This window comes from Drosophila sechellia, chromosome 2L (assembly GCF_004382195.2).
Source record: "Drosophila sechellia strain sech25 chromosome 2L, ASM438219v1, whole genome shotgun sequence".
Classification (NCBI taxonomy): domain Eukaryota; kingdom Metazoa; phylum Arthropoda; class Insecta; order Diptera; family Drosophilidae; genus Drosophila; species Drosophila sechellia.
In genome coordinates this window covers 3864790-3892400 of record NC_045949.1, presented here as the reverse complement: position 1 = coordinate 3892400, position 27611 = coordinate 3864790, and the positions used below count along the sequence as shown (strand labels likewise).

Sequence of the window (27611 nt, the reverse complement as noted above, 5' to 3'; positions counted from 1 at the left end):
AAAAAAAAAGCCAACTGAAGGAAAAGCTTGAAAAAACTTCAACACATTTTATAGAGTTTTTCCTCGAGCTCTGGCCAAAAAAAATTGTATTTTTCTTTCGACTCACTCATGGTAATTTAACCACTTCCCCCGTTTCCAGATCCGAAATCAACTTATATGCAGTAAATGAAATCTATATGCATATGCATTTCGTGCTTTTGTATGCTCAAGGGGGCGGAGTGGGCGTGGTCATGCTAATTGAAGGCCCTCGAGGGACAAGCTCTGCGTTCATTCATAATTATTTGCTGGGAAATATGTAAATCGGTAGCCAAAACAAATGTTAAACACGATACCCAGTCAGCTTTTCAGTCCACTTCTCGATATTTTGTTTATTTAGCTGAGCTTTCAAATTACCTGCGTTGATCCAACACTTTTTTTCACTCAGTTTAATTTGATATCGCTTGCAACTAACACTGATTAGAAAATTGATATACTATAAATGCTGCATTTCCGTTGACCACTGGATGAACATGTCCCCAAGGCAAAATTGATGAAAATCACTGTACTCACATTTTTTAGTGGGTAGATGCCCTGTTTTCATAACCACAAAGTGAGAAAAGCTTAAGTTGAACCATTAATGCAAGGGAATATGCAACTCAATTACATAATCTGCGTCATAAATAACACGAGTTAAATATACCCCATCACATATCAGATAGGAATTTTGTGAAAAATACCAACTTAAAGCAAACAAATGCCGACATCCCTGTTTTCCTGAATATTCCAAACTTTTTGTGTTGCCAACTGTTAATTACAATAGCAGGAAGGGAGCAAAAGTTTCCACATAATGCAGCTAAAAAAGAAAAGAGGAGGAAAGCGAAGCAGCAGCTTGCGAAAAAAAAACGTAGCATACATTTGAGCGTTCGGGGCAATCGAAAATGCAGCCGCAGTGCATTGAGTTGTTTGCATTTTGTACTATGCGTTTTATACACCAAAAATCTGAACACAATAAAGCTGTTGCTTCGCTTAAATATATAGCTTTATAGTAGAAGCCCAGTGCAACAATGTGGGGTGAAATGGGAGAACATTTTCCACAGAGTTACATGTATGGATGGGCAGATGCACAAAAAACAGATTTGCTTCAACAAAATACATGAAAATTGAGCGGAGTGGAAAAACAAGGAAAGCGGAGAATATAAAAAGCAGGAGCACACAAAAAACTAAAATTCAGGCAGACAAATTAAAACTAAGCGCTGCATGTGCAAACAACCGCCCCACAAACCCAGCATTTTTCCCAACCCCATTTTCCGACCAGCACTCGACCCAATGGCGTCCACTCGACCATTTGCTCCATTTAGCTGAATACACACTCGAAAAAAAGAGGGAAAACTGCCCAAACTAAACTGCGTGCTTAGTTTTATTTGACCGGTGCTGCTAAAACTGTAAAGCGACCACAAGTAAAAGCTCTAGAGTTTCAGTTCCCGCGTACAAAAAATGTGTAAAAAAATAAAGAAACGAACAATAAATTGCAGCCGGTGAAATTTGATTGGAATTGTTTTCAGAAAACTTATTTTGGAAATTTTGCACCATCAATTATGTGAAAATACTTTCAAGCTTATGAAATTCGGAAATTCTCATGTTGAAATTTTATTGAACGCCTACAAAAAGTCTTCGTATGCAATATAAATTATTTTTTGGGTAGTAGATGCCTGCAATAAATTTTATCTCGATTATTTCCGGTTCATTTGGTTCTCTGAAAGTTTCCTTATGTACTTTCAGCCAGAGATACAAATTTTTCGAATAATATGCCATGGATTCGAATTAAATATTTGTACATTAATGGCACATTTTTATGAATGAAATATAAGATTAAAATATGCAATATTTGCACTATTAAAATAATTTAATTTCCGATTGATGAAGTTAAAGTTAAAAATAACTTTTTCTGCTATCAAATGAATAAAATAGAATTCCTAAGTGGACTTTATGGGTAAATAATCCCCCAATTTGTGTGGAAATTCTTTTCGGGAACACAAACCAATTTGGATGCAGTTCTTCCACCGCCTGGCCATTGTGTTATGGTTGGCGTGGCATGTGAATTATTCATTTTTGTGGTATAGATTTACAATTTCTACGAGCTCCTACAATACCATTCTATTTTTTGTTTTTATTTTTTTCTGGCATTGTTGATTGTTTTATTTTTGGTGCATATACCAATGCTTCTGCTCTCTGATGGTATTGATTTTCGTTTTTGCTCTGCTGCGTTAATAATAGTGAAACAAAATAAATCAAATCAGTTTAGCAGCAAGGATATATCAATGTTGTTATATGAATTTGTGTTGGATTTCGACGGGTTCGCTCTTAATTAAATGTACGCAGGCTGAAATTTGCACAAGGTAATTGAATTGCTGCTGCCAGTTATACAGAAATAAATGCTGTATGTCTAGACTGGGAGAAACCAGTGTCAAAAATATTCTTAATGTTTCGAAAACATTTAGGATTTGAAGTTTTTAAATATTCAGATGTGCCATTTTATACTTAATAACCAAGCATATTTGAACATTATAAAAGTACCATTAAATCATTCGACTTAAGGTCTTAGCATATATGTTTGCACACTTTTGAATATTTATTTAGCTATTTTGCGTGGTGTATTCAAGCTTGTGTGTCATTCTGTGTCGTTGCAGGGCAACTTTGGCTCTCGATTGGCCTGATCTCCGGGGACGACTCGTTGGACACGCGTGAGGGCGTCGATCTGGTGCTCAAGTGCCGCTTCACCGAGCATTACGACTCGACCGACTTCACCTTCTACTGGGCGCGATGGACCTGCTGCCCCACATTGTTCGAGAACGTGGCCATTGGCGATGTGCAGCTCAACTCGAATTATCGGTAAGTTTGTGCAATGGGCCGATAAATCACGGACACAGGCCTGGTCTCATAAATTCCGCGCTGATGGCTGATGGCTGATTGCTGCTGCCTGATGCCTGATGCCCGATGGCTGATGGCTGTCAATGAGGCAGCCGGGGACATCGAGGGCTAAGGACATTTATTTAATTGCCGTTCAGGGCAGGATTGTTTTCCCTCGCGATAAAAGATGAAGGATGCGCCACCCAAGTCTCGGGCCTTCGACTGTTAAATTTATTAAAATTGCCAGCGACAACGTCATCGATGCCATTGTACATCATTAAATGTTCATCTGGCTGGCGATAATTCATTGCCAACAAGTTGATGGCTTCCCTTTTGGCCCCCTTCGTGTATCCTTTTCGTGCCTTTAAGCCATCTGGCGCATCTGTTGACCCATGATCTAGGCTGGTTGGTGAAAATTGTTGCTATACGATGGCAGGATATCGGAGTCAGAAGATGAAAGCTGATTACGAAAGTTGGTAACTTTGCTAATGGGCAACATGGAAAATCATTAAACGTTTACTGAAGGACTGTGAACAATTCTGTTTTATTTTCAAAATAACACAAATGCTAAATAAATAAATATTATATTGTGTTTTGAAAAAAAATACTCATAAAATAAGTTGGGTACTGGTAACACATTGCGTATAACGCAATCTATAATATATAAATACAAATCTGAAAAGCAGAAACTTTTCGAACCGGTCAAATAAAATAAGTTGAATACTTTTCAGAGACCTGCAGGCATATTTATTTATTAATCATAATAATCATTTTCCATAGCATTTTGGGCGTGAATAAACAACAACAAAACAGAGGCAAAAACACAACAAAAATAATAATAAAAGATGAAGGGAGTGGGAAAAGAACATTCAATGCGGCGTATGCTGCAAATCGTTTGGAAAATTTCAACAGGCCATTCAAAATACATGCCAGACAAAGAGCCCATCACAAGGTTAAGAGCAGCGGGGCGGGCCAGAGGCGGGGGGCGTGGAAGTAGGCGGGACCGAGGGGCGGAGACCACCAGACGACAAGCATAATAAATAAATGATCCAGCAGATACATGTACTGCATGTTTCCGCTAAGTAGCAGCAGCCACGAAACATGCAAATGCCAAAAACGTGTAAGCAGCAAAATGAAACAGAACAGAACAGAAGAGCCGCAAATGAAATAAGAATTATTATAACACAATTTTGCTAATCGCCCGTTAAACCATTTGCTTGATTTATGTGGCCCTGGGAATTCGACTAATGGCGCAAAACAGGATGTAGCAGACAAATATCTTAAATTAAGGTGGGGGTAAATTTGAAAAGTGGGTGTATCTTTCAGAGAAATCAAAGAATGGAAATCTGCAGTCCCATAAGGCATGAATTATTAAAAAAATTGTTAGTAAAACATTCTATACAAAAATCCACAATATTTTGCAAGTTTTAAAGTAGTATTCTTCAGTAAAGTGCCGTCGATTTAAGGGAAATCCCTCCAAACTGCCCATTATACTATATCCTCACTCAAAAGCAAAGGAAAATTCTCGGGTTTTCAACTCAAGTTCTAGTTGTTAAAAGGCCATCAGATTTCTTTCTTCCCTGCTGTTTTTTTTTTGTACAGCCATACATTTAGTCATTGACAGGAGGCGGTGCACAAAAGGCAATTGTGATCCTTAAAAGGCGTGACCGGCAGGAGCAGAAATCCTTACAATTTTTTATGCCCACAACTTGCACTGGAGATGAATGGGTAAAAAGTAGTGAAAAGGAAGGTTTGCCTGTTTTTCATTGACATCGAAACAAAAGGCTAATTGGGATGTTAGACAAAAAGCGCTGCAACTCTGGCCGATTTTTTCCAAGGTTTTCCCTTCTCTCAAAAATAAAAGAAGAAAAAATGCCTTTCCGAACACAACAGCAGCAGTGGCAGCCAAAAAGATAAATTGTTTTTTAAATGAATTCAATAAAGCGTGCCATAACAAAATACCAAATACGAAATACGAAACACAAAAGGCTGTCGACTTTCGGGAGATTTGAACATAAAACGCGTATACAGTCGGCATGGCTTATTTGCATTTCAATTTGCATAAGTGGAGAGAGCTCCAACACACCCATACATATATATATAGAAATATATATATTTCCATATCTCCGATATATGTCGCAATGGGCTGGAATCAACACACGTGTTGCCGTTTCCAGAGCCCAAAAGTCAGCATTTGATCTGCGCATTTTGATGTATGTCTGCTGCCAAGGTAAAGGTTAAACGTTGACCCGCATAAAAAGGCAAACATCCCGGGAAAACTGGGAAGCCTAGGACCATCCATTGATAACAACAAGCTACGTTTGCATAAATAGCAGAAATTATTGCCCCATATCCATCACCCAAAATGCGAAATGTGTCAGCTGAGTCGCAGCCCACATTAATAAATACAAGATAAACATATACAAACAAATGATGGCACAAGTTGGCTGGGAATATCCGAATGTATGAAATATTTCCAGATATGTTATATAATTTCTTCAATTGTTTTTACTAATAATTATGTATTTAAATTCATGCTGGTCTTTATATACCCCTTGCTTTCATTAGCCAAGTAAATTTACTTCTGCGTAGCTCGAAAATATAATATAACTATTGAGTGCAAGGGGCAAAAGCCTATAAGCTTTTTAAATCAATACCACAATACCAAAAACATTTTAAGCCATTTCAGACTCTCGATTCCTTTTAACCCGTGGGAGTATCAAAATTTTTGCAACGGCACAGGGACCACAACAAAGACTCATGGCGCTGTGGCAAATCAAAATTAAAAATCGATAGACAGCATGAGTTTCATATTAAATTTCTTTTAGCACAATTGAAAAATGCCTCCTACTGATGTTCCGGATGATTCCATTCTTTTTTCATTCTTCATGCTCACCGCTTTTATTTTTTTATTTTTATTCCGTATTTTGTATTTTGTTCTGTGCTGTGTATTTTGCTATCTGCTCAGTGAAAAGCAAATTTTTTGATTGTTTTGCACGCTCCACCAGCGAAATGTTTGCGGCACTTGAACAACAAGGGGCGGCCATCACGCAAAATTCCAATATCATTCAACAAACAGGCAGCTGGGCAAATAAAATGCGGGTTTGGGTAACATCCGAGGTTGTTAAGGTCATCAAAATGACAATTTTCGGTGGGGGGAACCGCAAAAGATAAGAGCGATGTATCGGACGATGGTCAAAGCGTCGGAAAACGAACCAATCCCAAGCCCAAACCCAATTCCGATTCAAACAATCCATCACCGAGTCTCTCTGATGGAGCAGGGCAATTGTTAAATTTGATTGATTCGCCAAACTTATTGGAAATTAGCTGGTCAAGCGGTTAGTTGGCTAAGAAGAGGCTGACTTGACTTTTCAATATACGTTTATATGTTTCACTGCAAGACTAACAGCCTCATTTGTCAATATATTATTGATGAGAATTTAGTCTGGCATAAGGAAGAAAGTGTTAATTCATATGAATATACAGCAGTTGAAGTTCTTGGAACAGGAATATTTTACGTTCTTATTCTATTTCCTTGTCAAAATAAATATAGGATGATGGCAATCTCTTTCGAAACGCCAACATATCAATTCAGAAACAATCGCCAATTAATCTGCGACCCAAATGCGGTTCGCAGCCGTCAAGAGCTGTCCAAAAACTGACCAAACTTCGACCAACTTGATTTCGATATATCAAAAGCCCCCTTTCAACGAGGCCATTTAATGATTTCCACTTTGCGCGGCGCATTAAATGACTTTACGACCTAGGACACAGATTTCGCAGATTTGCCCTATGGAATGCGCAAACCCCAAAAGGAGCTTAGTCCGCTCCATTTTGCCATGCCCCCGTTGATCCAGAAGCGGTTTTGGCCCCCCGTTCACCCGACACATTTGCACATTTGCCAGCAATGTTTTGTTGTTTCGGTGCTCGTGGCGTTGCGTAAATTAATTTCAGTCGCTAAGCGTAATTTAAAGTTAGCTTAAGCCGGCAGACATATACATAACACACACACTCGTACACGCAGAGAAACTCTATGTTTAATTCTAAAAAATTGTTTGTAGGTAAGTTAGGTTAATAGGAGAATCCATAACCAACACTTACTGTGCATAGGTGCCTTCGTTCATAGAAATATTAGCACTTCTTGCTTGAAATTTTTACCAGTGTACGCACACACTTTCGCAGCATAAACAAGACTCACAGCAAACGGTCTTAAACTCGCCGCCGCCCCATGCAAATACGCACATGCTGTGGACGCCCGGCCAAAAGTGAGAAGTTCTGGGAAACCTGGAAAAGGAAAGGAATGGCCGGGCAGGACAAGGCCAGAGAAAAACCATGGAAAACGGGGGGAAAATGTGAAGGGTAGTCTGGACGGCGGAACAGAAGGTGACCGACCGCCCGCCGGCCATGTGAAGTTCATAAAGCTATGGGGCAAACCGAAAACCAAAAAGGGAAACCGGGGCGAGAGAGCCGCCGCCGGAAGTTGTCCGCCGTACGAAGTGCGACTTGTCAACGTGTACTTCCGGCCGCCATTCTTCGCCGCAATAACCGCAGAAATGTAGGGTGAAGGGATGGGGGATGAGGCGCTGGGCGCAGAAACGCAGGAGCCGTGGCCATGACACACAGGAAGCAGTTGGCCCGCTCTTCGCTTCCGTCTGAGTCGCCAAACTTTATGAATAATTCAGTTAAAAGGCCTTTTTTTATTGCCAGCATTGTTGTCATTCGCTAGCTCACACTTGGCTGGATCGAGTTTAAAGACTCACAAGTGCCACTTATTTAATTAAATTGTGGAATTTGCTACATTGCTAACTCTCAAGTATATGCAGAAAACTTAAAATTTGTTGAGTTAGAGAAAGCATTGTTAGTTTCCTATTTAAATTCCGATTTATCGAACAAACATTTAAATAGACCTTAAGTCAGAGCAATTAATATTGTAAATATTTACCTACAATTGCCAAATAGTGTGACAGAATACGTAGTAAAACGCCTTGTGCGTCACATTACGCATACGCCGCGTATTGCACTGGGTGATGGCGTGGGAAAAGACAGTGGGTAAAGTTGATGTTGCTAAATTTGTTGTTTATTATTTGCTCGCTGTTATTGTTGCCAAGTCGTCGACAATGTCGCCGGAGGCAGAATCAGAATCTGAATCAGAACCAGTAGCGAGCATCCTTTGGATGGCCCTGTCTGCGGCGCTGTTGTTTCGGCGATGTTTCGACGTAAGTGATTTGGAAACACCTGCTTTACATGTTGCCAGGTAGACGAATACACCTTCCCCCAGCAGTTCCAGCCACCCACTTTTGTGTCGACATTTATTAAGGTTGTTTTGTGGCTGCCATAATACAGTTTAGATGGTGAGCGACAACCCAGAAGGGAAGCCATTAACATCCTTGCCATGTCTTGTCTCCATCTTCCCGAACACCTCGCTTTGCTTCCTCGGCAGCCGCTGCATAAACCCATAAACTTTGTCAACTAACATAAATTTGATGTAATAATTTTTCTAATCAGAAAGTGAACGTGCGACTCCACAGCAAGGTGTTGTGACTTAAATTTTAAAATTCAGGAAAAATATCTTTAAGCAAAATAAAAATATAAATATTTTTAGATGTGAAGAAGGGTTTCTTGCTCTTTTGTAATTTTTTTGTGCTGTGCAGTTTAAAAGTTAATTTAATTTTTAATCTAAGGACTCAACAATGTAACAACCTAGTACCTCAGCTTTTAGCAGCTCATCAAGTGCAATCTCACAATTTTTAAATACATTTTTAAACGCCGCAAAATGGCGTTCGTGCCGTCACTCTGCTGCTTTTGATGCTTTCGCTACTGCTCTTTGTCATTCGCCGTTAAAATCAATTTACGACAAAATAAACACACGCACTGTCGTGGAATTCTACCCCCCAACGCCCAAAAAACCCCTGGATCCCGGTATCCCATCTGCCCGGTGTTTGCATTGCTGCGTTGTTTGTTTGTTTCCTGCTGGCGCTGTCACAGGCACCGGCAACCAGGAACCAGGAACCAGAACTCGGCTCGCAGGACCAAGGACCTGCGCCAGGATTCAGGTTCCCGATGAGGAGTCTGTGGCAACGTCTGTCGCCGTCACCTTTAATGTAGAAATATTTTTCACCCATGCTCGAGCATTGACAGACAATGAAGAGGGTCTTTGAAAAGCTTATCGAAAATTGGCTTAAGGATCCTGTCCTCTCCCCGCTACCCTACAATTTAATGGGCCTGACCCAAGGCGGTGATCCGTTCCGGCGCTTTAATGCCCCATCCACGGCAACTTTAAGTCCACCCAGCGTATAGTTTATGGCCGAACTTTATGAGGGGTGAAGCTCATTAAGTGCGAATATCGGGTACTAACATCTATATAGAGCTGCAGTCCGGCTGCTCATTAAAATCTAAGGCTCTGAAGCTCGGCACGGATTTCGTGCTATCAAAGGGCTGCAAGTAACAAATTACGGAGCTTAAAAAAATATATATGTATCCGGCGGGGCATGTTTCACGCTGCTCTTCGGGAAAATTAAAGATGCACGTATTTACTCACAGTTACTTGGCAAGATTCAATTAAGACGAACACCACAGAAAACCCAAAATCAAATCAGTTAAAACTTCCACTTGGCAAACGACTATCAATAATAAATGCAGCTTTCTTTTGCGATTATACCAATTTGAGCTCTTCTCCGCTGGCGCATAAAAATCAAACTTTAATGGAAGTGTAAGAAGGCGCTCAACTTTTCGCAGACATCTTAAGTCGTAGCATAATTTTCGATGCGAGTACTTGATCTTTTCGCGTGGCGCGGTAATTAAAAATTCAACGTTCAAAAATCAACAGGAGAAATCTGTTAACTGCTATCCCGTAACCTGTTACCAATCAGGATTCCGAGATGAGCAGGTGTATCCAAGAAGTTTTCCCCACCAAGAGCTGTCTGAAAATAAAACAAAGGGCGGTGAATTCATGGGGGACTTTCCCAGCAGCACCAGCAGCTGTTGCCCAGTAACCCTCATTCCAGACGTTATTGCTCCCGCGAGGCAAGGAAAAATACATAGTTTCGTGACGGGCCCCAAAAACTGGTAACGGGGGTTAAGGCTGGCTGCCAAGGGTTAAGGACCCACCCCCTGGATGACAGCGCTTGTCGATGATGACTATGGTGATGATGATTAGAACGAACGGCCTCCGAGGATTCCACACGCAGTTGGGTCCTGTGGCCATTGCCTTAATTACGTGGAGATAAGAAACGCAAATATAAATATAGCACCGCCTCACAGGTACAGTGGTCACTCGGCGCACTGATTTATCAAATGTTATCAAATATAGAAAGCGCCCTTAAACTAAAATGAATTAAACAACATTAATCTGATTTATATTTCATTAAGAAACAAGAGATCTCAGTTGCCAATTTACTTTAAGTTTCTTCAAATTCACCCTTCACTGTACGCCCTTCGAAACGATAAAGTTGCAGGGTGCGGGGGAGGGGAAAGTAGGCGTTAAATGGGTGGCACAACTCAAAGTGGCAGTTGGCCTTGCCGGGCGGACGCAACAGCTGCGCTCACTAAACGCTCTGGCATAAACATAAAAAGTCTATGAAACTGTCATAAAGCAGGCAATAGAACCGAACGACCGGCGTGGGGTCTCTGCTCTCCAACTTGCCACGCCCCCACGAAAAAGCAAAAAAAAGAGGCAAAACCGCCTCCCAGTTGGCCTTGTCAGTTGGCTAAAACTCATTTGTAAGGCGTTGCTCATAAAAAGCAGAAGGCGAACAAAAAATCGGTCTAAAGAAATTAGACAGAGGGTGCGCTTTTACACGGAAAAATATTAATGATGTAGTTGGCTCTTCAACTTTTTAATAATGATTGAATAATGATTTCTCTTGTTTTTAATAAAATACATTTTTTGATATCGTGTCAACTCTATTTCAATTTAAAGAGAATACTGTTACAAATAAATATTCATAAATATAAACGAAATACGTATACGTAATTTTTCATTTTTAAATTCGTATCTGATGTATTTGGTTTCCTAAATTTCCAACGAATTCAAGCCGAGTTCTGTCTAATAAAATACAGACTTTGTTGATTTCCTGGCATATTTCGAATATTTTTCTCTGAGTTATCCTGAATGTTTGCCATTAGCCTGCGAACTTCTTCAACTGTCATTTAAGACTGCGCCTAGAAGTGAGCTTTAAAATTTGCAGAACAAACTGGGGAAAATTGGGGGTTTCAATGGCCAACTGAAGAGAGAGAGTGTGTGTGAGTGGCCCAGTATTTTTCTGGTCTGCCAAAGTCAAAAATTATCTAACAACAGGGAAAGGAAGGGAGAAGTTGACTTGGGGAAGCTTAGCCATTTCATTTTTGGCCTGTTGTGCGGGCGAATATGTGTGTTAGGAAAAGATTATGCGCTTATAATGGGTCCGCAAGTTTTTGGACCCGGCCAAATCTCTACGAAATTGGCTTTTGAGCGCACATAAAATGTGAAATGCGGGGCGAGCGGTGGCGAGTGTATTACACTGTGGAGCAAAATAGCAGAACCGGGAGACCAGATAGGCGAATTGTTCAAACAATATACACACAACGGTAAACAAAAGGCCCATAAATTAAGGCAGAAACGAACCGAGATATACTCGTATTCGGGAATATAGCCCCGCCTATATGTACCATATACATATGTGTGTGTGTGTGTGTGTGTACGCTGGTGTGTAACCCACCCCCCCTAAAACCACGAAAAAAGGGGGCACACACTCCCGCTTGTGTCGTAAAACGCAGCATAATGAAACATTATAGAAATCATAAAAATCAACATCATATTTATGCATATAAAGCGGGCAACAAAACATCGGACTGTCAGACAGACAAAAGCCAAAAATTGCTACTGCAAAAAGCGAAATATGCAAAATAAAATGCGACCAAGGAAAATAAAAGGGAGGGGCAAAAATAGGAAAAATGGGAAAGCGCATAAACAAGAGAACATAAATGAGATCGTGATACGTTTGGGATCGGTTAGACTTAAAATTTAAAGAAGGAACAGCACTACTTGCAATTGATATTTTATAAGCTATATCTTTAGTACCATAAATAAAAAAATATTTTCTTTATTCCTAAAAACTAGTTAACCGTCATTATAAAGCTTCTCTCTAATTTCTGCTAAAATAATTTAAATTGTAGGATTTCTAAGTCACTTGCAACACTAATAGAATCCTTTGAACATGTAGCAACACACAAATTATGCAAAGCAACGCAAAGTGTCGCAGGATACGCACACAAGATGTGTTTGAGCAGCATGTTCTTTATAGCCTCGAGGGTCGTAAATAAGAAATATATTAACCGAGTTCAAGGCTGAAGAGAAATGGAGAAAGCAGCAGATAGACGGAAAAAGCAGCCCGAAAGACTCATAAATTCTGCTCTGCAATTTTCGCCTAGATTCGAAGTTAACATAAGACTGGTACTGGTTCCCTTTCAATAAGGGCAAATCCGCATTGCTGACCAAAAACCTCTGTCATATTAACATTTATTTTTCACACCCATTTCGAGCAAGGCGACAACGCAGCAGTAATTTTTACTGCCATCGCTGCTGGTGTTGTTATTGCATTTTTCCGGATGCCAGATAAATAAAATCTGTTTGTACGAAGCGAATGAAAACGAAGCAATAGAAGAAAGAACGTGGCTATAACAACCAGCATAAAAAACTGCAGTTGCACCAAGTGAAAACACTTCTTATATAATTAAAGATAATTTGTTATAAGGCGTTGTAGCACTCCTTATAGATCTGAAGTAAGTCTTTTAATTTTACTAATCTAAGTCTTGTTATTAAATCTAGTTTTAATGAATCTGTTACAAAAATAGAAAACTTCTTACCGTTGGGTTTTGACCATAAAAAGTGGAATAAAGCGTATACGGACATATCTCAAAAAACAAACGAAGCCGCAAGCACAGCTGCAGTTTCAGTTTTGGAACCACCGAAAAAATCCACAGCCCCTCCGGACAAATCCCCACCCACATTTCAGTGGTCTGACTTTTGCTTAACACACCACGCCCCCTGTTCCGCCCCCTTTCAAGAGTGCAGGGTTTGGAACATCCTCAACCGAGTTATGATTTATGCACATTGCTCTGTGAAATCTATTGAGAAATCAGTGACAGTGGAGAAATATGCGAAGCTGGACAGCAGATGGCAGCTGCTTGTGGGGATTCTGGATTCTGGGTTCTGGGTTCTGGGTTCTGGACACGATGATGCATAGCTACATATATGGCCATATATATAGCGATCCCCCTCACTGCCCATCTCTCTACCGTTCGCACTTAATGCCGTCAGTATGAAGAGTCATTGCGGCTTTTAAGAGTGTCTTTCTCTGTTTTTTCAGCTTTTTGCCATAAATAAACATCGAAGCCACAAGCAAATGCAAACAAACAAATAACCAGAGATGGTCCCTTGAAAAAGGAGAACAAAACAAATGCAATCTCACTTAGCCACTCAACAGGATTATGCCCACGGAGTGCAATGGGAATGTTTCCCATAGACACTTTTCTTTGACATTCTCAACACACAATTCAGGACACATTTGTCGTGTAATTGACTTTGATTCCGATTTCTGCTCCGATGGCGTGAGGGAAAATGTGCAAATTCCCAACCATTAACGGCTATTATTGGCATAAAAGCCTTAAAGACGATAATGATCTCTACCTTGAAAATATAGCAAAATCATTATATATACATAATCCTTACTTTTAAATGGTAAGGTGGAAAAATTTGAAATTATCAATATTTTATGCGTTCACGAAAGGTTCTTTGAGATCCCTTATCAAGCCTAACAAGACCCAACTTTAATTTCAAAAAATTGTCTGAGAACTGACAGATATATAAGCCATAAATTTGACCTTCGGTGGGAGCCTTTTTCACGTAGCCCTTATCAACACCTGGTGACAATGACACTAAAACCTTTGCCAAGGATAATATGTGTGACTGGAAGCCCTGCTGTTGCCAGATCACAGCTACTACGGAAACGGTTCGGAGTGCACCGTAAATAAAACATTCTAATAAAGTTTTCATTGTAAAAAGAAATTCTACATTAAATCTTCTATTTGTACTTCATGCTAATATGGTATAAATCCATAAAATTTCAATGAATTCTGATTATATTAAGTATTCATTTAATGACTTAAATTTCGCTCAGTGTACCGCTGGAATGTCTCCTTTCTTTGTGAACGTGTGTGTGTCCGCCTGACTGCCTTGACCTGTCATATCGCTGTCATTTGCACACATTTACCGTTAACGTTAAAGAGCGAACGCTAACACACACATGCACAAAGTGCGATTCACAGGGAACAGCGACATCAAATGACGTGGGGTGGCACGTTGTGAAGGGGGGTGGGGGTGGGGCGGGGACAAGTGTAGCCAAGGCGACAACAAACATCACATGAGGTAAATAGTTTAGCTGGCAGTGCCACACTGGCAATACCCAGACCCTCCCCATTTCGGGATGTCGGAAGATTGCATTGAACTCAAATCAAAAGGCACAAAGAAGCAACCCTAAGCCACCTGTTCTACACGCAGAAAAATATTTATTATTTTTATTTATTATAAAGTTCTGCACAGTTAGACATTAGCCAAGGAAGGATCAAGTCAAACTCCACCAAATATACATTTCTCTAAGTGTAGCATCTACGTCGTTTTACCAATCCGACTTCCGTTGCCTGGACATCAAGCAAAGTCAGCACAGATACGATTGAAAAAAGGAGTAGGGAAGGGAGTTTTAAGGACATGACATCGTAGTCTCGTTAAAGGCGCGACTAAAAACATTGAGAGGTTAGCATTTATAGAAAAATACCCAGCCAGAATGCACAAAAAAGAGCACTATAAAGTCGAGTAACTGCTTTGAGATACTAAGTAATGTAAGTTAACGAGCTCTAAAATAGTTTTTATTTTTTTGCGGTACGATGAGTACAGTAAACAGGCTACTATAAATATATTTTATTATTCTAGTTCTTTTGGAGCAACCATATAATAGTTTTTCCCATGCAGAACAGACTGGGTCCACATGAGATTGGGCCAATAAGCATGATAGATACAGAGATGCGTCTCTGCACCCTCCCCCCCTCGGGCAACCACCCACCCAGTCACATTTAGCATGAATGTTGCCTTTGCATAACAAATGTTAGCAACATGTTTCAATAATGAGGCCGTCCCACTGTACAGTAATCCCCCCCTGGCAGCCACTGATGAGCTGCCATGTTGCGCGATTGAGACATGCATTGCAGACCAGTTAGACCCCCCTCCATTACCGCACCCCAGGCCACTGAATTTCCCAAACCGACCTCGGGCTCTCGCTTTCGGAATGCTTGGACAGCGTTTGAGTTTGGGATCTGAGCTGGGAACCAAATTAATCGTTTCCACTGTGCGGTTAGAATGTCGCCTCACCCATTGTCCCCCAAAATCAGCCCATGCCACCCTCCCACCTACCAACGTTTGGCCCCCCTTGGAGCGTCGAGTGTATGCGTCTCATTTGTTATGGCCATTTGCATAAATAAGTCACTGGCACTGCCAGTTGGGACCGGTTTTGGATGGACAGGGTGACAAAGGGGCATAGAAGGGGGTTGTAAGGATTCGGTGGGGGGAGAGACTGAGGGGATAAGGTTCGTCAGTGGACGGAGATTGTGTGAATAACTTGATGAACGCTACGCCGGAGGAGTGAATTCTGTTGTTCGCTGATTTGTTGGGCTGTTTGCATTTATTCGTCCTGCTTTTTACTGCTACTTGCTAAAAAGTTGACAAATTACGAAAGTTATAGTGCTCTTAAGGGACTATCAGAATTTTTAAGTGGTACAGGAAACAGACACGAATATTAATAAAAAAAGTTGTTGAAAAAAACTCGGAGCAAAGCCAATGGATTGGTTTAAAAGTAAGCTTAAGCACTTCATCATAAATATCTTATTATCCTTAATTACTACTTTTCTGCATTTTCTTTGACTTTGCAGTAGAGCTTAGAAAGTGATTAGGCGTACACTGAAACGCAGTTAATTAATCTTCAGATTATTTTGTGTTCCATGTTGTCCCTTTAGGTTCACATTTAAACAAAATGCTTCTTACTACAATTCCAGCTACTTACAACCATATTATTTACTCTCCGTGGGGAAAACAACAAAGTTTATGTCCAAACAACAGCAAACAAAAGCAGAGAAATATCCTGCCTTTTATTCGCTCTCCGTGTCCCTTTCACTGGAGATCCTGGCACATCCTTTCTTCACTTTCTCACACTTCAGTGTGTCAGGGAAGCGTGACAATATGCCGTTTAATTATACGCCAGGACCCTTCTTCACTGGCCCCCTACTTTGGCTTCTGTTGCTGTTGTGGCGATATCGCACACACATTTTAAAAGTCAATTATCCGCACATAACGCACATCGTTGAGGGGGCGTGAAAGGACGATCGCGGGTGTGGCGGGCCATCGTCCTTGCCACGCGTCAAATTTGGCGCGTTTACATTTTTTGCCCTCATCGGCTCCCTTTCGCTTTGCACTCCAAAGAAAAACGTGCACTAATTTGGAAAAATGATTTTTTATTTAAAAGTTTCTGATAGTTTTTAAAATGCATTTTGTTTTATATAAACAAAATATTTGCTGTTCGACATACTTTAATATGATTAAGTAATCTCTGGTCTGTTAAGTCTATATCATTTTATAAATTTTGGTAATCTCAATGAAAAATTTCGTTATAATCGAAAATTTTCCTAGTCTAGAGTTACATTTTTTTTCCAAGTGCGCAAACTTTCTTATTGAGAGAAAGCGAGGAAAAAAGTTTATTACTTTCCTGAGATGACTCCTTGGCATGCGAAATTGTCGGAGAGAAAATGGAGCCAGGGCGGCGGAGGATGTCCTGGTAAATTGAATTACATGAGACATGAGACGGGTAACGAAGAAAACGAGCCATAAGACTTCGATACTAAACCGATAATAACATAATCAGCCCACGCCCCCTTCTCCTGCCCGATTTGCCGCCGCCCATGACCAACTATAAAGTGAGCTTTAGTTACCGTTAACAAGCCAATTGGCGTGCCTCAGGTTTTCCCCCCTATTTCCTCCGCTTCATCACTTTCTTGCACTCCATCCCTTTCGTTCGATTGATAGTGGGGAAAACTTTGTGAGTTAAACTGGCCAGCCGACTTTTCTGGTGTCTTTAGTCCTGCAGAAGAATCTACACTGTTATGCAAGATTTTGGATAAATTTTATTTTAAGTTTTAATGTATGTATTACTTGGAAAAAGTAAGAAAAAGACATTTGTTCTAGATACGTATTTTCTTAGATTTTGAATCCACGACAGGCGTCGTCGCATATCCAATTACAAAAGACATGTAGGTCAGTGTAATTGTTCAATACTTTCCGTGAAGTGGTACGTGCATGTGGGTGGTCCTTCTTGTTGTGCTTATTGAGGCGAACAGAGGCATTGCCATGTAATTGGCAACAATTTGCATAACAATTCAGCGACTGTTTTGCATAAGTCCTGCGACGTTGCGACATAATAACCAATGGCAGGGGGACAAAGGATGTGGATGCTGAGGCAGCGCAGAAGTACAGCACTTACGTACACATTAGAAATTCCTTCTTTTCGAGCCTGCAAGGACATCAGAGGCCTCCTGGCAGAGGCAATTATGTGCTTCACATGCACGACGACGACGACTACTCCTTTCCCAGCTCCACACCCACACACTCCACAGCCATCCACTTTCCTCGCAGCTTCCACCCGCTTTAAGGATACTTTCAAGACAGCCTGCTGCCTCGTAAAAGTCGCTGCCGGAAATGCAATGGCAAAAGCTCCGGCAAAAATAGGAGGAAACCCCGAAAAGAAATCTCAGCCCGAACTACAAAATGCAACCATTTCTTCTCGAGTTTCCCATTTTTTTTCACCGCACACATATACACGTTCCTCTTGAAGAGTTATCAAAATTGAAAATTTTTTATGTTTTTTTTTTGAGCAACGAGTAAAATTTGCATCCCGTTGCGCTGCCCCTGAAGAAGTTTATAAGATCCACTTTAATAATGTCGAGTGCTCGATTTCTGGCACGGCTCAGCCCCAGCACACGCCCCCGTTTTCCTCATAGGAAATTAAAACTAAAACAAAAAATCCACGTCTAGAAAGCAATTTTCTGCAATGGGCTTTTTGTCATACATATATTATTTAGCAGGACAAAATGCATTACGATAGATGAAAAATTTCACACGTTTCGCACAGGAAGAGGATGAAAAGCGTTAAGCTTCAACATTAAAAAACAAAAACTTTATAAAAATGATATAATTTAAGGCTTTCTAACATAATTTTTGGGAATTTTTCGGGAACATTTAGGGAACAGAAAACGAAATATATCGCGGACGTATTCAGCAACTCCATGGCTATTACGCTTGATTGAGTTTTTCCATTTGGTTTTGGCCAGTCAATCCGGCTTTTTGCCTTCTTATCCCATCAGCTAGGTAACGCCTGCCATGTTAAATTAATAAAAATGTAATGCCCAAGACAGGACCTGCGGGCATCTGAAAGTCCGGCACAAGAATTGGGCTAATAAATTTACAAAAATGAGTTCGGCGCTTAATTTGCCATGAGCATTTTTCATTTTATTTCGCACCGGCCTCGGAACATGGCTTTTAAGCCCCACCAAAATGAAATCGAGGGAAAACCGAGGGAAACCTCAACGACATGCACACACACACACGCAGAGCGGTGAAAACATGGAAAACAGAAGGCAAACGAAAATGAAAATGAACAACAAGCTGAAGTGAGTGGAGGAAAATGTAGGTAGGGGCAGCGGAGGGGCAAGCTACTTAACGAAAACAAGTGAGGAGAAATTTATTTTCCAGGATCTCGAGAGCAAGGACTGCAGGATGCTCTACTTTATATAGGACATGGTTTTGAGAAGTATTTAGTAATGATAAGACATTCATATTTTTTCATTAATCAAGGACATTCATTCAGTACTCAATTATTATATTATAAAAACAAAAACATCCATAATTTTAAGAAAGATTTTTAATTTGCTGTATTGACCTATTGCACAAATTCTAATACCCTGCATGGCCAGCAGCGCATTAACTTGATTTGAAAGAAAACCTAAATATATGCGTACAGTGGTTTATAATAAGATAAACAAATATAGAAATAAATAAATTTAAGAAATGTGTGCTGTTGCCGAAATTCAACAAAAAGCGCAGTTAATTTACATAAGGAAAAACTTTTCCCCGGCCATACCCATAGTTAATAAATCGCTTTCAGGTTTATTCGGAACTCATTGCTTATTTTCTTTCTGATTCCTTTTGCTTTCAGCCTGGACTTCCGACCGAGTCGCGGAATTTACGATTTGCAAATCAAAAACACATCCTATAATCGGGATAATGGACGCTTTGAGTGCCGCATCAAGGCGAAGGGAACGGGCGCGGATGTCCATCAGGAGTTCTACAATCTGACCGTGCTGACGGCTCCACATCCGCCGATGGTCACTCCCGGCAACTTGGCAGTGGCCACCGAGGAGAAGCCATTGGAGTTGACCTGCAGCAGTATTGGTGGCTCACCAGATCCAATGATAACGTAAGGGAATTTGAAAGTTTAAATATCCCATTTAACTTCGTTTTAATATCACGTATAAGGAAATGATTTTAAAGTCCTATTTTCCCTTAGTTTTCATTTTTCCACATCTCCCTTTTGGCTATGTGGCAAAGTAAATCACTTAACGGGCGGTCGCCTTCATTAATAATCCTTCTAGGGCACATGGTTGCACATCCCGCCTTGCTTCTCCTATTTTTTGGCACTAAATCGTGGCTATCACTCGTGTATTTTTTGCAGCTGGTACCGAGAGGGCAGCACCGTGCCACTGCAGTCGTATGCTCTGAAGGGCGGATCGAAGAACCACTATACCAACGCCACACTCCAAATTGTTCCCCGACGGGCCGACGATGGCGCCAAGTACAAATGCGTCGTCTGGAATCGTGCCATGCCCGAGGGTCATATGCTGGAGACCAGCGTCACGCTGAATGTCAACTGTGAGTAGTTGGGTTTCGGAGTTGCACTCTAAGAAACAGAGTGAACTATTATCGATTTAGAACATGATTTTTAAAATATTACAGTCTTAAACTATAGCATAATGGATAAATTGTATCTCAGTGTACTTTCTGGCTAGAAAAGAAAGCTCTTCATGAAATAGAAGAAAATTCTCAACCAAATTATACTCCACTTCATTTAAAGCAAATAAATTTCTTTACCTCAAAAACTTGGCCAGAGGTAAACCGAGTATTTTTCATGGAAAACCAGACAAACTTGTTTTGCGATTCTCATTCTTCATTTTGGCCATTTCTTTTGTAATTAAAGTTTGGCAACTGCGTTATGGGAACATATGCTGTTGTCGCATGATCAACGTGACCAAAAAGCCAAGCAGATGACACGAGACACATAAAGTGTCTGCCACCCAAAACTACTCCCCCAAAATCCCCCACACATGACCACTTGATTGTTAGTTATTGGACCACAACAACTGAAATCTGCTGCAGAATGACCGGGGCATCAACTTGTCATATTAGTTGGCAACTTTAGCCCCCAAAACATCATAACACATTTGGGGCGGATATTAAATTTTCGGGGACAACGCGGCGTATGCGCAATATACTTGTCACCGCGCGCTGCATTTAATAAAAATCACTAGAAATGACATGTTACTGAATCTGCATAAAATTTATGCAATCAAATAAAGTAACAAACTAGCAATAAAAGGCAGAGAAAAAATACATACATATATATACAGTGGGTGGTTTGGGTTGGATTGTGCAAACTGGAGCAGAGCCGAGTTTGCCACAAATATATTCATAGGAAAACATAAATTGCAGCCATTTTTATACACGCCGGATTTGGAGCCGCAAAAGTAGACAACAAGAACAACTCATATATGTTTATATATATAAATATCTCCTATAAATATGTGTTCCCTGTGTGTGATTCTCCCCCCAACAAATATTTATAGTCTTTCTGTTTGGAAGAAAAGAAAGAGCCGAAGAAACGGGAATGATTGACTAAGAGATACTCATTAAAACTGTTTTTGAGAGATTTCAGAGCCATACGATTTCTGTAAATAAGTAAAATTAATTCAATAATTTAAAAAAAAATAAGTTAATCTTGCAAATATAAGTATGTCTTATAAGACAGCTAACACCCGGTTCAAGAAATGTATAACTTGAACCTGTAAGCAAAGGGTAACACATAGCCAAAGGAGCACTAACCGGGCCAAAACAGACACCAAACAGAACAAGAATAAATGACAACAGCCAAGTAGTTAAGAAAAGGGCAATAGGGGGAATCCTGCCAGTGGAACTCCTTTTATGGTTTCGGCAGGCGTGGCAAATGCAATTTTTCGTCGTGTGCCAGGACGACTTGCTGCTATTTATGGGGCTCATTTAAAATCCATTAGCAGCCAGTCGGCCCCTTTGTTTGCCCAACACACACATAGCCCCCGAGTCCTCTGTCCCGGGTCAAAAGTGGGCCTCCAAGGTGCATTTATGCCAAAGGAGCCTCCGGGTTTTGCTAGTTCCAACAGCAGCAGCCACATCAACAAACTTTGGCCTGCGATTTGCGAAACGTTCGACAAGAACAATTGAATTTGCAGCGGCATTTTGGCTTTTCCATGGCTTCTGAAGCGCCTGCAGGCGATCCATAAAGACCAAATTCCAAAGTCCAAGTTCGATGGCAGACAGCCAATCGAATACAGTTTGATAGTCATTGTGGAATGAGTGCCTGGGGACCAACGGTAATTTCAGTCCCTCGAATGCTAATTTTGAGAGCTGTGTTAAGTTCTTAGTATATTCAGACATATTTCTAAGTATGATCATTTTTCATTAATTTTGGTTTGTTATACAACTAGAAAACGTTAGCTGATGATAAAATTTGTATCCTTTAACTATTAGAAATACCTCTTAAATTTTAAAAAAATTTCGATTCTCTATGAACTTTAAAATTTTGTCAGTGAAAAATCAGAAACAACAAACTAATTTTCCCGCTATTTTTTTTGGAGTAAAACCCCAGTTTGACATTCACTGGGCGACAGCTGCATTGAGACAGATATGAATGCGAGGCGGAGACGGCGTTGTCGCTTGATTGTGATTGATAAGCAATTGATAGCACCAACCGAAGAATGGATGAAGTGGAACATAGATAATAAAAAAAAAGAAGAAAGCGAACAGCAGGGAAGCAGCAGCTGACATATGGCACAGTAGCTTTTTAATTGAAAATGTTTGCAAGGATTCTTGAAAGCGCTGCCAATGTTATTCGATTCATGCGAGTCCCATTGCCATTTCTTTCTTCGTTTATACACTTGTGCAACGCAAATTAGTTCTTAACTTAAAACTTTTGGCATTAAAATGTAATGATGTAGTGTGTGATAAAGGATAATCAATTTTAAATTAAATGTAAATTTTTAGCATTTATTACCAATATTGAAAATTTCATAACTTAATCTCCCACAATTGTTGAAATGATAAAAAGTGCTATTATTTTGATTGCTGCTGTATTTATAGCAACATATATCTCAGTTTGCCGACTCCATTTGTTTATTTCACTGTTCCAGCTGCTTGTGTGCGTGCATTGCGTGTTGTGCCTGCATTTGATTGATTTATGCCAGCAGCTACAAAGGAAAAAATTCAAAAAAGGAAGCGAGATTGGTGTCTCTCGCTTTTATACAAACTTAAACTTTTATACAGAAAAAATTGAAAAAATATATACGTATATTTTTTGGAAAAATAAACTCCCAATGCTTCATGTTGTCAGCGAGGCGATGACTTCTCTTTGGCCGTTGAGTGTTTTATAACGTGCGAAAATCCACAAAATGAAATTATTGAATATGTCTCTAGCTCGCACTTTCTGCGTTTTTCCTAGATGGGATTCGGGCTCGGAAAAATATGGTTTCAAAGTGTGTGGGTGCAGCAGGGTGCTCGTCCAGTGAGCGGCAAGGCCATCAAATTGCGCATACGCAATGTGGCCACGCATAGACAAACTAGGAGGGCGCCACCAGCACCGCCTTGTCAACTTGGCACAGTTTGGTGCACACGTGAGAGGCACGTTCCATCTTGTTGTCCCCTCGTCTTCGGCAAATGCAATCTCCCACCTGAGAAGCCAAACCCCCAGCCCCCACACCCGCCACCGCACAAGTGTGTCGTCCTGCACGTGACTTTTGTTCAGTTGCATACGCCGCACGGAATAAAGCCCTGCCCAGCCTCCACCACCCAAATAAATCCCACCTCACTTTTCATGCGCGCCAAGAGTGGAATTTTGTTCAGGGTATTCAAAATTTACAGAAATATAAGTTTTCTAAAAAGATATTGTCTAATAAATGATTAAAAAATTTATATCATAAAGAGAATTATTTTTTGGTATATTTATACTTGATTGCATAGATCAAACTATTATTGAGTAAGGGTGTTACAAATTCTGCTAGTGTTTCCAGCTGCCTATGCCTTTATGTACGTGCATTCCTTTTGTGCTTTCTTGCTTTTTTGTGGGATCCTGGGCCAAAAAGTCGCCGGCGACGAAGACAAACAGCACTCATGTGTCGCGGGCCGCTGAAGTGGAAAGCAAACCCGTTGAAAAGACATTTCAATTTGAATAAAAAGATGCTTTCGCCATGTGTGTGTGTGCGTGTGTGTGTGTGAGTGCGGGTGGACCACGGTGGAGCACGGCGATTTTGGGCGGTGCAGTAGGGCTCAGGTGTGCCGCATGCAAATGCCGAATGACAATAATGCGCATTAGCCAGAAGATTGCCCGAACAAACAGAACCAGCAATGGCAGTCGGAAACGCCTGCAAATTGTTTCTTTATTGGCAAATATTTGTGTTAAATTTTTGGTATCTGCTTTTATAAACAATTTAAAATGAATAGCTTTCGAATCGTGTTTGAAGAAGGACATTATCACCTTGCACGACACACAATTCCCACATCCATCGGTAATTGTGGTGCAGCTGCAGCAAGCCACATCGCACCACCGTCGACACCTTGACACGGCAGCCAAACATTCGCTGGAAGCGAGCCACGGGAACAGACCAGTACCAGTACCAGTACCAATACCAATCCGATTCCCAAATCCCAATCACAATCACATCCCGGTAAAGTCAGCACGTCTCGAGATTCGAGTCTTGCCAATATCATTGGAATAGCAGGAGACTGGTGGCTTGTCCTTTTTGATTATGCCACTGCCGAGCCACAAAAGTGCCAGGAACAAAAAAAAAAATATAGGAAGGAAAGGAGGAAAACTCGTAAAGGGAGGGTTAGAAAAATCAAGTAAGCGACGTCTGCTGACTTGGCTACACGAAAACCTTTTTACTTCAGGACAGGAGCAGAAAGTCGGGCTAATGCTGCACACAATTGCAATTAGTGTCAGTGCCGGGCAATGTCAGCCAACTGTTTTTGGTCTGGGCCTTGGTTATTGGCCTGCTCCTTGGCCATTTGCATAACCACAAAAGGAATGCGGCTCTGACGACGAATACGAGCCGAAAATTGTGCCTAGCAATTCTGTTACACTCACGAAATATTAAGTATAGATTTAAATATTCAGAAGTACTTCGAGATATTAGATATTTTCAATGAAATCAAACATATTTTCAACAAAATAAATTAAAGTTTAGACAAATACAAGCTAGCTTGAAAACTGTGTTCTCTGTGTACGCTTGAAGATTTCTGCTTGCTGGCGTTTTTTATTTTAGAGACTCCTCCTCAGCTTTCCTAAGCCGATTTCAAGTTTAGTCGACTTCTTTTGGGCAAGTTTAAAATTTCTGGCTTTTAACATCATTTTAATGAATGCGGCATTGTTGTAGTGGACCCAGCTAGACTTCGGACTTTCGAGTGCTCCACTCCGGCGGAAGAACTCTCTACTTGAGACTTCTCGAGTGGGTCGGGCAAAGGTATGTAGCTGGAAATAAAAAACTTTAAGCCGCTTTAAGCACAAATTATAGAAACAAATGTTGCGTCAAAGGATTCTTCTGGTCGAGTGTTTTTCGGGTGTCCTGTGCTTCAGCTTAACAGCTTTTGTGACAAAAGCAAATTAATTGCTTTGCCCAATTTCAATTAACTGCACTACACTTTTTGGTTCGCCCGGCACGGCAACTTCATCATCGACTCAACCGCAAGTGCTCCAAAGGACTTGGCCACTTGTTTTTGTTTTCGCAGTACTCACTGTACCCGCTGCACCCGCTACACCGGCTACAAAGCCAATTCAATTAATTTGCAGCAGCCATATGACACCTATGGACCAGTGCACAAAGCGCAATCAAGTGCACAATGAAGTGGCCACCCCATTTTGCAGGACTGACCCCCATTTTTGCAGGCCAAAAAAGTGCGCTACAGTTTTTATAAGCCATCGATTGTGGGCCCACAAAAGTGGGCCAAAAGAGTGGTTGCGATATATTCGCAGCATAATGATTACCCTCTTGTGCGAGCATCGCTTGATTTATTTTAAATCCGTTTGTATATATTGGTCATTTCAATGATGTGGCATTTTTAGTGGGCTTTCGTTGAATATCGAATGAATGGCAGGCATTTTGTGTCTATCAATGAATAAAAAATGCACAGATAAATCTAAAATCAGACGTATTTGAAATGTATTAACGGGCAATCCGAGGATAAAAGCGTACCTATTTATATGAAATTTATTTATGGCACGAACACATATTTGATGTTCAAAACTCAATTAACGAATCTGATGGCTGACTGCAAATAGTTCTCCACCCAGTTTTAGTCAGGAAAAATGTCTGCTCACGCCTGGTTTCTTAATTTGAACGCATTTTCCCCTGGCATTTCGATATTTATTTTTTTTTTTGGCCGCTGAAAGGCCGGAGAAATGTGCTGAAAATGTGCGGCGAAAATTGGGAAATCGGGTGGTGGTTAGGTGTTGCAAGCACGCGCGCCGGAAGTCACGTGATGTGTTCACTGTGACACGTACGCGACAGCAGGCAAAGGACGAAGGAGCAGAAGGATCGGAGGCAGCTGCATCCCTACCTTTAATTCAACATCCCCCCAAACGACGACTCCTTGGGTTTGCCGCCTTTGACGGGAGTAACTTTTCAATTTGAACAAGATGGAAAGCAGGGGCTCGGAAAATGTCAGTTCAACAAAGGGAGAATCTGCAGGCGGAGTCATAAACGCACTGCCAAAAAGTCTAAGCCATATCAGTTACATTAGCAATCAAAGCTTATCTTTACGCATAATATCCATGTTTAAGTGAATTATGTTAATTTACTTAACTTTTAATAATCGTTAATATACAATTTGAATTTGAATATAGTTGAATGTTTGATTTCTAATAATGGAAGAAGGTTGCTCATTAATTAAACTGTTTTGTAAATCTTAATTTAAAAGTAAATTGCACAAGTACAGCACTTGTCGCCCTTCCGTGGTTGTATTTTTTTTTCGGTGTCATGCAGTCGAGTAATAACCAGAGAAAAGCTTAAAGCCAAACTGCAAACTCGACTCATTAAAATCACTCCGAGCAGGTGTGTGTGATACATCCTGAAACAGCAAACGCGAAACCAGCTACCAGCAACCAGCTGTAAACAAAAAAACCCGAGTTCGGCCCAGTTCCGGGTTAAATAATTAAATTTCGCTGCAAAAATGGCCAGCGGGCATAAGTTACGCCACGGCCAACGCGGCGTATGCGCAACGTTTCATTTTTATTTAACGCTGCCTTGCCGGAAGCCAGGATCTCGTCGAGGCGGCTTGGGTTTTGGTTGTGGATTGGGATTGCGTTGGCTTGGGTTTTGCGATGGGCGGGTTATGTTTGGGCGGTTTGGCTGCGCAGGTGGAGCTGCAGGTGCAGGAGGAGCATATTTCATGGCACTAATGTAGCCGGTCATAAAATCACAATGTGCAAGGCGAAGGAGTGTCGAAATATGGAAGGGGCACGGGAAGGGGATGGATTCTAGGCGTAGCGGTAGGCGTGCCAGCATACATGTGAACAAGGTCCAACCCAGGCAACTCATTTAAAAAAATGTTGTTTAAAAAGGTTTATTTAAGGAAATACGGATTTTCAAATACACTTTCTTACTAAAAATTTCTTTAAATTTAAGATAAAGTACTTGCATTTCCATGGAAATTAGTTTTTCTGCCAGCAAATTATATATTTAAAATTTATTTCTCCCTCAATAAACATAAAGTTTATACTCTCTCGAATTATTGTGCTAGAAAAACCGAAATATTTCATGTTATTTGGGATGAACTCAGCAAAGACCATTCCCCAATCATTACTTCCGTCTCAAGGAATATAATTAATTTTTTCTCCTTTCTTATATATTTTTGCTGTTATAAGACTGTGCAAAAAAGAGCGACTATAGCAAATGTCAGGACAGCGAGAGTCCTGGACTAGGCTACTACTATTGGGGCGGGAATGGGAGAAATGGGCGTGGCAGCAACACCCCGACATCAGCGTGAAACTACATGGATGGCTGGGCATGAAAATGCCCCCAGGGTTCCTCTTCCTCCGCAAATGGGGTTTTTTTTCCAGGGGTGGAATGGTGGCAACAGCATGTGTTGAAATGCAAACTTGATTTTTTCCATCCTCTTCCGCGGTGGCTTCTGTTTTTCTGGTCGGGAGCTCTGCTCATTAAATTTTATTTTATAATTACACACACCAGCAAACACACACAACTACCGGCGTACGTACACGCACACACACACACACAGTCTGCCCCTCATTTAGGAGTTAGGCTTTAATGTTTTCGGGCGACGCGTAATTGGGTTC

At 40.8% G+C, this 27611-nt stretch overlaps 1 protein-coding gene across 6 annotated transcripts in view; it reads left to right on the top strand.

The window, feature by feature from the left end:
• The window catches only part of LOC6613302 (hemicentin-2), an 88661-nt gene that overhangs the window by 42276 nt on the left and 18774 nt on the right, over positions 1-27611 (top strand). For all 6 annotated transcript variants that reach the window (XR_004361216.1, XM_032714151.1, XM_032714145.1 and 3 more), the window contains 3 exons: positions 2667-2868; positions 19176-19436; positions 19692-19888. Coding sequence is in view for 5 of the 6 variants with exons in the window: in XM_032714151.1 (XP_032570042.1) it covers positions 2667-2868; positions 19176-19436; positions 19692-19888 (660 nt within the window). In the remaining variant the exon portion in view is untranslated. The remainder of the gene's footprint in view (positions 1-2666; positions 2869-19175; positions 19437-19691; positions 19889-27611) is intronic.